Genomic DNA, 17,242 nt, shown 5'->3' with positions numbered 1-17,242 from the left:
TCCAGGTTGTGGGGAAGCACTGCTCTAAAAAGAATAAGTCTATGACTATCAGACCAAGAGAGTTAGGCGAAATAACATGGCTAACCCAAGACAGAGCGTGTGCTTCCATAACTTAACTTGAGTAAGAGATGTTCTAGCTTGTAGGGCCTGCCTTGGGGAGGGTTAACTCAGAAACCATGTATTAAAACCAAAAACTAAATATATTACCCTCTTAACATAATTTTCTCTCTATACTTCCTAAAACGTTACAGGATAGTAAGAGACCAGTGAAGGAGTATTTATTGTCTGCCTGACCGCATTCTCTTCTAAAGCCAGCCATCGAGTCAAGAGGCCACCAACTAGATTCAACTACGTCCGTGAACTCACAGCTTGCAGACTCTCAGGCTGCAGACTAACTGGCAAAGCTAGACCCACACCTGTTCGTATGACCTCCGAGGGGACTCTGTGTGCACTCTCCACTTACCCCTCTACCTAACAGCAGGATGTCTCAGCTGAGCTGAGTCAGCGTCCTTCTGGTCTACTGTGGGGCTAGTGGCTGGTGCCCACTGAGGTCTACTGTGGGGCTAGTGGCTGGTGCCCACTGAGGTCTACTGTGGGGCTAGTGGCTGGTGCCCACTGAGGTCTACTGTGGGGCTAGTGGCTGGTGCCCACTGAGGTCTACTGTGGGGCTAGTGGCTGGTGCCCACTGAGGTCTACTGTGGGGCTAGTGGCTGGTGCCCACTGAGGTCTACTGTGGGGCTAGTGGCTGGTGCCCACTGAGGTCTACTGTGGGGCTAGTGGCTGGTGCCCACTGAGGTGATCTGAATGAGAAATGTCCCCCAGTCTCAGACATTTGAATACTTGTTTCCAGTTGAGGTACTGTTGGGGGAGGTTTAGATGGTGTGACCTTGCTTGAGTAAGTACGTCACCCGGGGTGGGGGGAGAAGATTTGAGATCATATAACCTCACCCTACTTCCAGTTCTGGTTCATTCTCGTAGTTAGAAATAGGACCTTTTGGCTTCCTGCTTGGGTCACCGTGACTGCCCACCGCCATGACTCCCTGCCATGATGGACTCTTATTCCTCTGGAACCATAAACCCAAATAAACTCTTTTGTCCATGAGTTATTTTTGGTCATCATATTTTATCTCAGTAACAGAAAATAACTAATAACACCTGATTTAAGATTTCACACTCAGAGGTCCCCACATTCCTCAATCTGTAACTTTCTACTTTTTGGACCCTTCTACACCCTCTTAGCAATTTCTCATGGAGATCCTGCCTAATACACATTGAAGTTTGGTGGTTCCACCGAGAACCTGAAAAGCAGCCTTGAGGTGGAAGAGTAGACGCGAAGGCCTGGTGAGCACTGAGACACCGGCATAGGCTGCCGGGAGAGGTGTGTTGTTTCCGTCATGATTTCAAACTATCAAAGGATTACAGCCTCACCCAGCCCTCGCTCTCAGGACGGAATACAAGAGCCACCGCAAGTCAAGGGACACAAATGGATGACTAAGTGGAGGGAAAGAAAACAGGCAGTGTGGCTTGGGAAGCTGGCCCACTCTTCAGGGACGCAGGTCAGTGGTAATGGGGACAGCTGCAGCTTCCTCCTCACATAACGCATTCTAACTTCTGAAGGACACAAGTTTGTAATCCTAGAACTTGACATTGGGGCAATCCCAAGATGTCACCGTTACAAAGTTTAATGAAAGGAGAGACACCCAGAGCCTGGAGAACTCACTTCCCAGACTCAACACTTTTTTTTTTTTTTTTTTCAGAATGCCTTCAAAGGAATTTCTTTGAGCACCAAACACATTTCTTTCGGAGATGGGACTTTTACGTGCTCTTTACAATTTCCCAATGATTTTCAGTTTTTGTATTTCAGTTTCCATCCCTCAGCACGGCCTACATAGCCCGACTTCTAAAAACGTACTTCTTCGCTGCTAAAGTGATTGGAGAGTAAATGCCAGAAATAAATTCAAGCCAGGAAGAAATGAAACTTTTCTGCCAGAAGCAGTGTGCATGCCCTTGTTTGGGTGGTCCTCTGCCTCACAGGCTTTGGATGGGGTCCTTTCCACATGGGTCATCCGTTGTCTTTCTGGCTGACAAAACTAACTGCAAAGACAAGTGATTTCTAACAGAACTGGAACACTTTGCTCTGAATTCCTGTTTAGAAGTTACTTCTCATACAAAGATTTGGAGACACCAGAGAGTTTAGTATGAAGTAACACACGCGCGCGCGCATGCGCATACACACACACACACACACACACACACACACACACACACACACACGCATGCACGTTACAGCATCCATGAAAAGTGCACCATGCCTCTGTTAGGCACAAACAGATCACACACAGTGCCAACTCTCCTCATTTCTGTAAATCTGGGTTTGACCCAGTGTTCTTCATCTGTTTCCTTAAAAAAAATCATTAACAAATTATTTTCTGTGTATGAGTGTTTGTGCATCACGTGCATGCTTGATCTGGTGCCTGCGGAGGCCAGAACACATCAGATCCCCTATAACTGGTGTTAAAGACGATGGGGAGCCACCATGTGGGTGCTGGGAATTGAACCCATTCTCTGGAAGAGCAACCAGTGCTCTTAACCACTGAGCCATCTCTCCAGTCCTGTTTTTCTTTTTTAGCTTTCTCAACAGGGTCTCAAATTGTATCTCAGGCTGGCCTAAAACTCAGGACAATCCTGCCTCAGCCTCCCAAGTGCTTACAGGCATGCCTATCACCATGCCCAGTCATAAAAACTCTATAGAGCAGTGATTCTCAACCTTCCTAATGCTGCTACCCTTTCAGTTCATGTTGTGATGACCCCCAACCATACAATTATTTTTGTTGCTACTTCACAACTGCAATTTTACTACCATTATGAATCATAATGCAGATATTTTTGAAGACAGGTTTGCCAAAGGGGTTGTGACCCAGTGGTGAGAACCATTGCTCTAGAATGAATTTTGTGCATGGTGCTGTAAACCAAGGCCTTGTGCACGCTGCACAAGTACCCTACCTCCAAGCTCTATCTCCAGCCTCAATTTTTACCTTGTGTCCCATCCCCAGCTCTTCCGGCCTAAAAAAGTCCTTGACAACCACCTTGCAACTGTCTCCTCCGTCTGTCTGTCTACAATGCACCTCAGTGGGTCTGACTAGGCCTTGGTGATTTTTTTTCCCACTTACCATGGTCCAAATACACTGCTGGAAGACTTTATGTACTTCAGCTCTCCACGTGGATGCACACCGTGCAAGGGTCTAATGCTACATACACTTCTCTGCTGCCCTACCAGAAGCCGGTCCCAACCCATGCTCCTTCTCGTTAACTTGAGATTAAACTCCTTTGTATGCCCACTTGCCATCTTCTCTCCTGGGTGTCTGGAAAAGTAGACTTTCTTGGCTTTATCTTTAGTTTAGGGGCTAAAGGAGAGCTGAAAGAACCATGCACATCACCAATTTGAAGAGTGTGCGGCTGGACTTGCTTCCCAGCCACTTCGCTATTCTCTCTCCCCTTGAAGCTTACGAGACTCCAAAAGCTATCACTTCTTTACATCCAGCTCTTCCTGGATTATTTCCCGTGCAGATAGTGCTTTGCCAGACTACAAACTCTGACTTGCTTCCTTCCACATACACTTTCTAGTCCTCCAGGCTGTATCAAGGGCCTGTCCTCAGCTCACATTCTAGTCTAGGACAGAATGGAAAGGAGGCTGGTAACAAACAGCTTACTCGGATGTACCCTTGGGGGTAGTAAAAGGGCCATCACTGCCTAGCTCTTGCCCCATACCCATTAATATTAGCATTCAACGTTTAGAAACACACCAATAGACTGTAGCCAATTGATCTACCATCATAGTTTGGGAGAGTATTTCCACTGCTCTTGCCAAGACATTGAAGATGGTCTATGTGGAAACATTCTCATTGAAAGAAACTAATGAGACAGGATAAATACTTTTTTTTTTTTTTTTTTTTTTTTTTTTTTTTTTTTTTTTTTTTTTTTTTAGACAGTTTCTCCCTATATATCCCTGGCTGGTCTGGAACTTACTATGCCTTTTCAGGCTGGCCTCATACTCAGATATACCCCTGCTTCTGACTCTGGAACATGGAACAAAAGGTCAAATATGATTCTTATCCTTGGATGGAAAATAAAGTACCTATAAAGACCACTATCGATACAATTTAGGGAAATTTTAACTCTGCGTATCAGGTAACATGACCATTGTTAAAATCCTTGAGTGTGATTACTGTATAATGTCACCACTGTATAGACTAACCACCCCACACACACCCCGTATAATCCCTCCTCCCTCTCTTCATATTGACTCCAGGGGCTTGGCCCGGTGCTTGGCTGTGACTCTCTGCATCTGCTTCCATCAGTCACGGGATGAAGGCTCTCCATAATAATTAGGATAGTCACCAATCTGATTACAGGAGGCGGCCAGCTCAGGCACCCTCTCCACTATTGCTAGGATTCTTACCTGGGGTCATCCTTGTGGGTTCCTGGGAGTTTGCCTAGCACCCATAATGGCCCCCTCTATCAAGATATCTCTTTCATCACTCTCCCTCTCTGTCCCCAAGATCATGATGGAGAAAGCCACAGAGACAGCTGACCCAAGCTCATGGGAGCTCACGGAGTCTGCATGGGACCGACCTAAGCCCTCTGCATGTGGGTGATAGTTGTGTAGCTTGGTCTGTTGGTGGCCCCTAGCAGTGGGACCAAGATCTGTCCCTGGTGCATGAGCTGGCTTTGTGGAACCTATTCCTCTGGTGGGTTGCCTTGCTCAGCTTGCTCAGCCTGGAAGCAGGGGGGGGAGGAGCTTGGTCCTGCCTCAACTTGGTGTGCCATGCTTTGTTGACTTCCATGGGAGTCCTTCAACTTTCTGAGGAATGGATGGGGGGGGGGGACAGAAAGGAGGTGGGGGGAGGGAATGGAAGGAAAGGAGGGAGAGGAAACTGTGGTTGGTATGTAAAATAAATTTAAGAACTTAAAAATTGCCCCCCATCTCTCTCTCCTCTCTCTCTCTCTCTCTCCTCTCTCTCTCTCTCTCTCTCTCTCTCTCTCTCTCTCTCTCTCTCTCACACACACACACACACAGTGGGACAGGATATGCCATAAGATATGTCTCAGGAACAGGAATATACATGTTTGTTGTATCACACTTGCATTTTTCCTCTGGACTTATAAATTTTTTTAATAGAAAAGGCTGAGAGAAAGCAAATGGATTAAACATTTTTTTTAAAAAAAGTACTTTAAAGCCCCCCTAAAATGGTTTGGGCAGAGAAACCAAGAGGACAAAGAACCCAAACTCAGTTCTGAAACCAAACACAAATATTTGTTTATTGATGGGATATCATTTTACACCAATTCCATTAGAACCTAAACCGGTTTGCTGTGCCCAAGTTAGGTGGCATAACAGTGTTTGAGTTAAGCTGGGGGGTCACAGGACTTGCACACTTTTATGAATGTAATGCAAATACTGACGACACAAGGCATTCACAGTTAGAGGCTGGCTACTGTTCGTGTCACAGCAACGCCCGATAGAAATTAGTTTTATGAAGAAAAAAAAAAAAAAAGCAACCCACATTTTGGTCTCATTTACAGATACCCAACCTATCAGTTGGTCAATGAATTCTATACAATTTTATACAGCATATGGAAGGATAAAGGATAAGGCTTACCAGAGGTATTTTAGCAGTTGTAAAAATAAAAACCATGGCACAAACTAAACTCTTAAAGCTTTCTGTATAGACTTCAAAAGTACGGTTAGGATGGAGACTCAGAGGCAACAGAAATCTGCTCGACCAGAATCTAGAGGTTTGTCTAGTTAGACTCATAAATACTGAACTCAGAGTTCATGCTTCAAAAGAGGCGCGCCTAAGGCTAACCATGGGTACCTGGGAAATCTAGCCAGGTGACTTCTCCTTAGTGCGGCGTAAACGTCGCGTTCCCTAGCGAGAGGGCACTGCAACACACCGGAACACAAGTGAAGGGAGGAAAGGCGGATGGAGCTCCGGTACCGGAGACCCGAGGGCCCCGACTTCTTCCAACGCTGGCCGTAAGTGCTCTTGGTGATCATTCAACTCGCGTAACTTGGCAAGACTTCAAGAAAAGGTGTCTTATGACTTGGTCTGACTCCCCAGAAAAACAGCTCCTCGAAGACGAGAAAACCAAGGGCGAGCAGCAGTCACAGCAGTTTAGTTCTCAAGGCAGTTGAGAGATCATTTGGAGTTCTAAATATTGATTATCCCTCCGGAATGCTGACTCCCATACCGTACGTACATCACGAGGGTTGTTACTTGGGTCTCTATCCTCAAAATGTTCACTGTGGATGGAACGTGATTTCTCACCCTGGTAACAACCCTTTACACCCAGCTTCGCTGTGCTTAGTGTTTAAAACATTCTCCAGATTCTCACACAACACTGAAAATAATTCCATCTAGGATCCATCTTTGCATTTTGAGGCAATCAACAGTTGATCCAAGTCAAGAATGATTCTTGAACCTTGGGTACACCTGAAAAGGAATCATCCTCCACAGGGCCGCGCCTGCCTTTGGCCAGTCCCCACCGTCACGCACCCCCACGCACTGGTACCCCCGTCACATGCAGTCTCAACCGCTGTGGTTTCCCAGGAGACTTACATTGTGTTCAGATATTAATTTGTAAGTGAGACTACAGACAAGGGATGGTTAAGTATGCTACAGCAATATTGAGTTGTTGTTGTTTTTTTTAAACTTCTGGTTTATTTCACAGCAAACCAAACCTCATCATTTGGTAGAATAAGGCAAGTAGTTGTATTCTACCACACCATGATTTTGTATATGCACGCACACGATATATACATACAACATTTCTGTCTTTGGTGGTTCAGTCGGGGAAAAAAAATAATATGAGAGCCGCAACACTTTGAACAGAAACTGTAGAACAGTGCGGTCAAGGGTAGCATGGTCTGTGTGCTTTGCCTATTTCACGCCATTGGAAGGTTCACATTTAATGCAGAAGACTTTTTTTTTTTTTTTGGCCAATCATCTTGACATCTTCCAGTCCTCACCTGCCTGGGCAGGCACAGATCTAACCCCACTACACCATTCACCCGGCAAACAAGCCATGAGCTCTTTACTGGGTTCAATCTTTAGATGTGTTTTCACAAACTTCAGGGACTGCGTGAATCATAGCACCAAATAATTGGGAAAAATCTGTTAACTATACACTTCCTCAAGAGGGGCAAGGCAAACAAATAAGAATTTAAAAAACAAGACATAACCTAGAAACACCAGTGGGTTTGCTCTGGTTTTCTTATCCACATAATGGCTATCACCCTTCTGAACACGTGACTCAGAATGACAAGTGGCCCCTCTGGGAAAGGTCCCCATGTGAACGGGGTTAGCTCAATGCTGGTGGTTTGGGTCCACTGCCTGCAATGGACATGATGCCAGGAAATGCCTAGCACAGAAGAAACAAAGACAGAAAACAAAACAATAAAAACAAAAAACAACCCTGGGAGATTACAGATACCGTGAAAGAGTAACTGAAAAACTCCAGACACAGCTAAAAGTGCTTTGCAGTTATAAACCGCCAGCACACCAGTAGGCTCATGGGCGTGGCAAAGGCCATTTCCCTTACAGCGGCACAGGGAGCTTCAGCAGACCGAACACTGCCAGAGGAACACAAAGGCGAGACAGGGAAAGGTTTATGGAAACTTAAGCTTCAGTTTCAAAGAAGGAGCAATCTTAATTGGTTCACTTGAAACTATGGTCAAGCTACCAACAGTATTAACATTGAGAAAAAAGTAATGAAAAAAACCATAAACCTATACCTTTGTGTTAGGAATGCTTGGTAGCATGTTATATGTCTGTGTGCTCAAAGAGTTATAACTTTTTATCACTTTAGAACACCAAAGTTGTCAAGGAAACCAAGTCATATTTGGCATATGCCACTGTAAGTCATGACTCCTACTTCTTCCAGAAGTTGGCCTCTCTAGCAATGAGGTTAATTCTGGCAATATTTGCTCATGGGGACAGTTATAACATTTTCTAAAATGCTACATTTGAAACCAAATAAAGTATAATTGGTTCATTTGGGGGAAAAAAAGGGACTAGAAATATGCCACAAAATTATTTTTACAATACATTTTTGCAGAAATAATCTCTAGGTGAAGCTTTTCATTTTATACACATATACAAAATTGAAACAGCAATGTACACGTAATCACAGTGAGGACGTTGGCTAATCCACCGAGGATCTGTAGTGTGAAAAGGGACTGCAGAGCAGCCTCCAAGAGAACAATGCTACACAGCAAGCAGAGCCCATTCAATAGCAAACACCAAAACACTCCCGCGGGAGGCAGACAGGGCAAGAAAAGCAGCATGCGCTTCATACAAACAGCAGTTTATGGCTAATGGGTGACGGAACCGTGGTAACAGTGACTCTCTTGCTGCTATGCATAAAGTCCTAGGACATCTGTTTGTCTTTATACCATTCCACAAACTCGTCCAACAAAACTGGCCCTGGAGAGACAGAGAGAACAATGTGAGGGCTGGAGATATTGTAGAGGGACAGCACTCACCGAGCATGCGTGGGGCGCTAGGGTCAATTGGAAGGGAGGGAGGGGAGAGGGAGGATGGGAGGGAGGTGGAGGGGAGAGGAGAGGGGTAAAAGGAAACACGTGACTTGGAGGCTCTTCCCAGGGAGGATGATGTGCAATGTACCAAGTCTGGGAGGGATCACCCAGCACCCAGTACTCACACGCTCCATCTTCATCATAGTTGCTGAGGTCCAGACTAATGGTTCTGCTGAACTCTAGCACATTGCACCATTGATCTTTGTTGATCACTTTATATTTTGATTGCTGACGGGGGAAAGTGATATGGTTAATGACACAAAATGAACATGGGATGGTTTCAGTTTCTCTATGAACCAACCTGAGAAAGCTCAGGTAGGGTTAATGCAGCTGAAGAACCAGGCTAGGAAATGGAGAGACAGAGCAGGAGGAGGACTTAAATGACCATTTTTCATTGCAGTATCATCGGGAGAACACACCTAAACTAGCAGTACCTCCTTCACATGAGACAGAGCAGGAGGAGGACTTAAATGACCATTTTTCATTGCAGTATCATCAGGAGAACACACCTAAACTAACAGTACCTCCTTCACAGCAGCGCTGCAAAGATAAAATGAATGAGAAGACTCCATAGTTTATATAAAGCACTTCCTCCAGTCCTTGGCACAAAGGAAGTGCTCGATGAGTAGGTACCATTAACAACCAACACAACAGCACTGCTCACTGCCAAGCTGCTTGCTTGAAGCGCACACATGCATCAGGCAGGCAGTCACTTGCTGGGAGCTACGTAAATGCTGCCAGTGGCTCAGAGCTGGGAGCTAGCTCCTCGTGACTCTCAGCGGAGGAGAAACTCGGAGTTGCGAAGCGATTGCTTGACCACTCTTGAACAAGAAATCTGCTACAGGGAGATTAACACAGTATCCTAGAGATTTAAATGCAAAACCTAGAGCTAACATTCTAAAAATCCTTATGGAAAAAAAAATAAATCAAAACTAGTAAAATAATATAAATCTTTTGAAAAGGGCAAAGCGTCAAGCCGATGGTATTGAGGATGCAGGCAAGAGACAGGCTGGGATGAAAGGGCTGCTACCGCCTTCTAAAAGGAAAAACACAAACTCAGGTAAGAGCAGAGCACAGACTTCAACTCCCAAAGCACGAAAGTGAAGACCAGTTTCACAACAGCCAGTCAGGTTCCTGGGACTGAGCAATGTCAGACTTACAGCCTCATCTTTTAACCAAAGGACCCTTCACCTGAAGGTCCAAATCCTGTGAGACCCACTGCATACAAGAACCCCTTTCTACTCCTGTCCCGACAGTGAGGGTTTATCTCACATCCCGGACAGAGAAGCTGGAGCAGATCACAGGTAGAGCAGACCATCGAGTCAATGTGTACTTCTGTTAACGAGCAGCTTTTTACTAGCTTTCTTAGAGGGTCCCAGTGAGTAGTTACAAGTGGTTTCTAGCAACAATCTTCACAAATTACATCAAGTGCTCAGATTTCTGGACCACTACTTAAAGCAAGTTGTAAAGAAGGATTATTTCAAGTGGGAGTTGGAATTGGGCAAGACACAGGATTTTCTCAAAGATCCTACACTCATCCTTGAAAGCAAAGAGCTTGAGGAGGAGGAGGAGGAGGAGGAGGAGGACGAAGGCAGATGCCACATGTGAGAGGCAGCCCAAGCAATTCAAACACTTCTTTGCTTCCTCCAGCTTCTGCCAAAGGACATGTCAACAAAACCCATAGCTAATCACTGGCAGCTCAGAATGTGGGAGCACTGTGAGAGCAAACAGCAGTCATGTAAGGAAATGCTGGCTGTTTCTGCCACCTGGCTAAGCACATTTAAAGGAGACACTGCCTGCTGGCCTAACCCAGTGCTCACGGCTATCCACGCACTCAGCAAGGTACTTGGAGATGAAAGTGGTTAAGAACAAATCATAAACTCATTTTAGTGAGAGGCAGGTGGCTGATATTTAATGTTGGCTTAAAACTGGAAATTCACCTGAAAGAGTAAATCTTGATTTCTACTGTTACCAAGAGCTGGGAATCTAACACCAGTGGAGTCTCTACATGGGGCAGAGAGGGCAGAGGGAGCTCTTGGCTGTTCAGACGCACACACCTTCATGCCTGTATGCACTCACACACGCACCCAGGGACGCACCCCAAGACATGCAGCTGCTGACTGACAGCAATCAGGGAACCATAATTCCTATGATCAGAAAGCTATGACAAAGAAAAAAAAAATCACATAAAATGGTTAGATGAAATATGTGGTAGTTCTAAGCAAGCAAACATACATTACATAAAGGAGTAATTTGGTACCTCTAAGAATTGGTGAAAGACTGGAAAAAGGGGCCAGATTTTTCCTAATAACAGTCCCAACATGCACTTGGCAGTGTTTATGTCTAGGCTGCGCTGGTCCTTTTCCTGTTTAACAAATAAAAACAAGGGTAAGCCAGATGCTTCTCAATCACAAACTCTAATAATCCAAACATGTATTTCACTTCAGCAATAAATTTGTAAACAAACAGCTTGTTTATTACACATCACAAAACCCTGAAGGGGACTAAGAAAGGGAGCCAAACACAAGGGAAAGCCTGACATTTGAGTGTCATATAGAAATTTATTTTGAGAAAGTCTGATGTGAATAAGTTTACCCTAATGCCAAATCCATTAATGTAGTAGCATCTACAATCATTTCCTAGGCAAATAAAATCCATAACCTGCTTGCTTTACATTATGATAATTACCAGAATTATAACAGCTGATCCAAAAGCCCTTAGATGAACTCAGCGGCGTTCAAGTGGTTTGCTTTCCAGTGCTTAGAAATGGGTTTCCTCAGAGACTCATTTTTCCAACAGCTTTATTTCATGTGGTAAATATTTTTCTTCTACCTAAATATATTGGAACTAAATTCAGCTCCTAGAAAGGGTTGGAGCCCTGGAGCATCTCTCCCAATCAGAAGACATGCTCATCCACCTGCCCTAGGGAAACAGGGTCTCTATGTCCGTAGACCTTACCTAGCATGTGTCGCAGGTGACTCCTAGCAGTGGCTAGTGACTATGGGGAACTAGAAAACAGAACGTACGCGCACACACAAAGTAAGCTTATTCCCCTTTTACTTGTAATTAAAGATTCTCCTTCTCATCATATTTTTCTTACACATTTCCATTCTAAAACTTAAGCAGTCAGTTCCAATCTCACACATCTACAGCGCTCCTTCATGTGGCCCATGAACTAGACTGGAAATCTGCAAGGGAACTTTTCTATAAAAGGGAGCTTGGCTATCCCGCTGCAGTAGAACCCCAGTGTTCACCTCACCACATTAAAAGAACCATGCTTCGACACCCCCCCCCCTTGGTCCCGTGCCCCTCCGACAGTGGAGGGCGGGTCAGTACGTGGTGAACTTTCTCCCCGTGCCACTGATCTTCAGAGGACGTAACGTGAAACAGCAATGTGAGGCCCACTCAACAAGCTATCAAGGGAAAAGAAGGCAGAGCAACTTGCCACCTAGGAAAGACACTGAAGAGGGCTCCTGGTCACTGTCGCTAAGGACAACAGCTGCTCGGGAACAAGCTGGGTCAGAGGGCGCGGCACCACCCTTCCCTGTTGACCGCTCTACAGCTCAAGCCTGGTGTGGAGGAAGGCAGCCCGGTTGCACAGTTCTCTGAACCTGGGGGTGGCTGCTCCTTTCCACAGTGTTCTCTGCCTACCCTTTGGCCAAGCAGATGACCCCATCACGTCTCGGCAGGCATTCACTCTGCCCGGAGAAGAAGACAGCAGAGGTGAGCTAACGATTGACAGTCTTTCATCAACCCTGGTAGGCGGGCTGTATTTCTGCTTTTGTGATGCATTGGGGAAAGTGCATATAAAGCATCACTTCACCTGAAAAGTGGGTGTGGCGGACGGCAACACCATGCCGTGAAGCAAGCCACAAGAAAAATAAGTTACTGAGAAACACAGTTGGGATCACAGGATCTAGCCAAAGTCCATTCAGCAAAAGCGTGTTCAGCACTGGCTGACCACACTGGCACTCTAAAACGTCCCCTGTTTATAACCATTCCTTAGCCCCTTATGTCTCATCTGGTCTTGAAATACCTTGTGCCTTCTCTCGTTATCAATAGCCTCGTCGTACTGGACATGTACCACCATGACAAAAACAAACAGGTACAGAAGACCTGGACAGATCCTGCAACACTGCAGCCGTCTGACAAACGGGCGCTCAGGAAAGGTTTCTTTCGCTGCATGTGTTGGGCGGTCATGCCAGAACACGGAGCGAAGGGAGGCGTGAGACTCCCCTGAGCACAGCTGAACAGCTCCTCCCCACCCCTGCTCGGCAGGTGCAGGCCAGCAGCTCCCAATCTCTAACACCAGCTTCTGCCTAGCAAATAAGAGAGAGATGATGGACGCGCTCCCTACTGACAACGTAACAGTGCGCAAGGCGGGCTTGTGGCCAAGGGCAATGACCAAAATGGTAAACACCCAAAAGTTCTGGGAGCACCATGGTGGAGAAGGCCACAGCCTTCTCATGCACTGAAACAAAGAGACATTCCTGGGTCCTCTGACAACAGCGACCCCTGCGGTCACGCTCTGTGAGGGAGCTCCTGATTCAAAGGAAGTGGTTCTGACAGGATGCCACCAGGCAGACAGCAGCATAAACCGGCCTTTTTTATTTTTCTTTTCCTTTTGTAAAATCACCTTTCAGCCGGGCGGTGGTGGCGCACGCCTTTAATCCCAGCACTCGGGAGGCAGAGCCAGGCAGATCTCTGTGAGTTTGAGGCCAGCCTGGTCTCCAAAGCGAGTTCCAGGAAAGGCGCAAAGCTACACAGAGAAACCCTGTCTCGAAAAACCAAAAAAAAAAAAAATAAAATAAAAAAATAAAAAAAAAAATCACCTTTCAGATTCTAGGTACATAGCAGAGACATCCAAGAACTCTTTGCAAGAAATTAAGGTAGTGCAGTACCCACGGGTCTGGGAGCTGCTGCTCCTGAACACAGAGAAGCAGAGGCAGCCCAATAGGTCAGAATAGAAGCTGACATACCCACCACCCCACCCCAGCCCACCCCATCCCCGCCCCGAGATGGCCCGCAATCACACCCCAGGAGGCACAATAGGAGGGCTGAAGAAGGAAACACACTCTTCTCTCTCCCCACCTGCCTCCAGACCCAAAGACTTTGTAAACACTAACTTCCTAATACAAAGAGAATAATTCGGTGTCATTTTTCAAGTAACAGAAAGGCAGCAGCAGGTCTGAATGCCCCTCCACACACCCCCATTCTGACAGGATCCTGTCTTCTTTAGACAATTAACGCAGCAGCAGCACAGCACCAGGCTCTCCAGTAGCCCTCAACCTCAGGACCTTGGTCCAAGATGGTCTGCTGCCTGGAAGGAGCGCCCTCCAGAGGCCAAAGACTGATGACCAATGCTGAGGAGTAATCGGGTTTTGTTGAGGTCAGATTGTTTCAGTGCCTTTGATTATGTTACAGCATCCCTGGGCAGACCCTGTTGTAAGGTGTAATAACTATTTTTTTCTCAAGTGGCACAAAGGATTTAGCAAAAATGGAAACGAACAATCTCAAGGAAGTAAAGTAACTCCAATGTTACAAAAACGAGCCTCGGAAGCTTTCCGGGTCCACACTGCATTGTCGGGGTCCCCTAACTGCTCCAGGCTGCCTTTTACCAGTTTCCATGATTTGATGGCTTGGGATTTACATGGAAAAGAACAACCTTGGGTTATTAAACTTACAATGAAAACATAAAATCTTCAACAACAACAACAAAATGAGTCCACAGTTTTTTAAGAGGCTCATTGGACTCAGAAAACCACAGAAGCAGCCATGACTCCTAAGGTGAGCGGTGGAAACCAGGTTACAAACTGGCATATGAAATCAAAGGCCTGAAGTAGACTAATCCAGTGTGTCCTGGCCTGGGGGGGAGGAGCAGCCCATCTTAGTTCAGCGAAAAAATAATGTAAGCTGAAAACAGGGCTCAGAAGATCTTAAATAAATCTGCAGTGCGGTGGCTCAGTTTATGAAACTTGAAGATATGATAACCCAGTTTTTTTTAAAAAAAAATGGTTTTTTAAGGCATACACACACACACACACACACACACATACACACACACACACACACACACGTCACAAAACCTGAGAAATAGCCTCTCATTGAAAAAAATAAACTAAGAAAAACTATGCTCTTAGAACTGAGCCAACAACATGAAGACTCAGACCAACGTTTGCAAGGTAAGGAAGCTCTACTTGCCTCCAGTAGGCACTGCCCACCTCTCTGCCACTGTGTCTGTCAAACAGATCCTGCCATCGTGAGCACTGCTCTCAGCAAACAAGGACGCTGTCCTGACACCTGTGTCAGAGAAGGGCCCACAGCCACTTCCATTCTGTGAATGAGAACGTGTTCCAACCTTGACATTCGAGCGCATTTAACTCAACAACCTTGATCAGGAGAGAGACCGTTCTCATCTCCGAGCCTCTCGCATAGGAAGCCGAGGGGTGGCTGGTGGCGGGAGAACCTGGAGATCCACACTCAGAGAGAGGTCCACTCCGATCCAGGCCTGAGCGTGTCACTGAGCCTGCACTACTTCCCTGGGCAGCACAAGCAGAGCTTGGAGTACAAAGACATTCACAAGCCAACTGGCTGGACAAGCAACCGCTGAGCAAACTGTGTCCACAGAAGAGTCCACAGCTAAACTAAACCATTCTCGGGGTTACGGATCTGAGAGTGGACCACAGTGTCCTGTTATTCCCCTCCTGTCTCTCATCCAGACCTGGCTTCTGTCTTCACTGCAATTTACAGTGACGTGCGAGGGAAAACTCGGGGGCGGGGGCAGCTGTCGCAGTCTGTGCTGGGGTTGTGCAGGAACTAGGAAAACGCACTGGTTAGTCAGAGTGTAGTGGAGACCAGAGAACAAAATCCCCATGTGCTCGGCTGATTCCGCGTAAGGTGCCGGAAGAATTCTGTCGAGCACAAGACCTGGTGTAGCCCACGGCATCTACAATCACTCCCAGTCTGTCATCCTTGGACAGAGAAGGTAATGCTGGCTGTGTGTAAACTCGTGAACTTCCCAAAGCACGTCCTCAGAGCTGCTGGGCGGCGGGAACTGACGGCTACTGTTGAACAGGAGCAGACACCACGGCCCAGAGGGGTATGATCCGGTATCCAACTAACTCGCTACAACTTTCTCAAACATCTGTGTATCTTCCGCCTCCATAAAAACCCTCCATTCAAATGCTAGGGCCTATTTCAAGGAGGAAAACAAACAAACAAACAAACTACAACTCCCCATGGCCACGTCATCCATCCTTCTGCCAGCTGGCTCCTTTTAGCCTCCCTCATCTTGAAGGCCTACTTCTCTTGGCATACCAGCTCTGCCTGACCACACTCCCTCCCAAGTGCCACCTAAGTTCATCCCCATTGCCCCCAGCAGGCCCCTCTTAACTCCTGGCCCCCATACTCCTCTCTCGAGGCCTTGGCTGGTCTGTGTCAGGGCAGAAGGCCCGGCTGGAGGAAGCCCTGCCTTGGTGGATGGTGGACGCTGGCCACACTGCCAACTCATGGCCTCTGCATGCAGGCAAAACACCAATGCACAAAACCAAAAATGAATGAATTATTAAGACCCCAGAAGATGGTGACAAAATTGAGCGAAGGAAGGCAGCGTGGCTCTATGGAAAGGCCCAGCAGAGTAAAGGTTCTCAGCTGCCCCTCCCGTCCGACACTATTTCATCACCTGGGACTGACAAGACGGGACCAGGTGACCTCTCAAGTGTCACAACTATATGACATCTACAGAACTACAGCAAAGTGAGAATCAGAGGGAAATAATACAGACTTGCAGCTGGATTAATTTCTAATTGGCTACAAATTTTTAATTTAATTTTTAAATATTTTATGTCTACTAGTGTTTGCATGTATCTATGTATGTATGTGCACCACACGTGTGCAAGCGCCCTCAGAGGACAGAAGAGGGCATGAGAACCCATAGAACTAGAGTCACAGGGAGTTGTGAGCTGCCACGTGGGTGCTGGGAACCAAACCCAGGTCCTGAGGAAGAACAAGCGCTCTTAACCCACGAGTCTCTCTTCAGCACCATCTGCTGCCAGTTTTAAGAAAGAGAGACGGTAATTCCCCAGGACTCCAATTTTGGTAAAGAGATGTCACAAGAGCCATTTTATCATTTTATAATATTGTATTATAGCAATGGTTTTTAACCTACAGCCCTTTAATACAGTTCTTCATGTTGTGGTGATCCCCAGCCATAAAATTATTTTGTTGCTACTTCATAACTGTAATTTTGCTACCGTTACGAATCATTATGTAAATACGTGTGTTTTCCAATGGCCTTAGGCGACCCTGTGAAAGGGTCGCTTGACAATCCCAAAGAGGTCGCCACCCACAGGTTGAGAACCACTGTATTATAGTCTCTTCCTAGAACATTAAAGTATCACTCAGAATATTTAACGTACAGTTGTTTTTAAATATTTAAGATATTAACACTGTCAAGTAGTTCAATTTTCATTGAAACTGTAATTTTAAAAAAGAGCTGCGCTGGGCAGTGGTAGCACACGCCTTTAATTCCAGCACTTGGGAGGCAGAGGCAGGCGGATCTCTGTGAGTTCGAGGCCAGCCTGGTCTACAAAGTGAGTTCCAGGAAAGGTGCAAAGCTACACAGAGAAACCCTGTCTCAAAAAA

The 17,242-nt window shown here is 46.2% G+C and overlaps 1 protein-coding gene across 12 annotated transcripts in view; it reads right to left on the bottom strand.

Annotated features, from left to right (window-relative positions):
* Positions 1 to 17,242, bottom strand: part of Dcun1d4 (defective in cullin neddylation 1 domain containing 4) — a 95,518-nt gene that overhangs the window by 2,939 nt on the left and 75,337 nt on the right. For 10 of the 12 annotated variants that reach the window (XM_059275991.1, XM_059275997.1, XM_059275994.1 and 7 more), the window contains 3 exons: positions 10,860 to 10,964; positions 8,725 to 8,827; positions 5,293 to 8,486 (listed from right to left, as the gene is read on the bottom strand). In XM_059275991.1, coding sequence (XP_059131974.1) covers positions 8,431 to 8,486; positions 8,725 to 8,827; positions 10,860 to 10,964 — 264 coding nt within the window. In that variant the 3' untranslated portion in view covers positions 5,293 to 8,430. Of the gene's footprint in view, positions 1 to 5,292; positions 8,487 to 8,724; positions 8,828 to 10,859; positions 10,965 to 17,242 lie in introns of those variants that run through there. The other 2 variants (XM_059275992.1, XM_059275993.1) reach the window with 2 other exon arrangements.

This window comes from Peromyscus eremicus, chromosome 10, assembly GCF_949786415.1.
Source record: "Peromyscus eremicus chromosome 10, PerEre_H2_v1, whole genome shotgun sequence".
Taxonomy (NCBI): Eukaryota; Metazoa; Chordata; class Mammalia; order Rodentia; family Cricetidae; genus Peromyscus; species Peromyscus eremicus.
The sequence above is the reverse complement of the archived record's forward strand: the minus strand, read 5'-3'. Positions and strand labels throughout refer to the sequence as shown.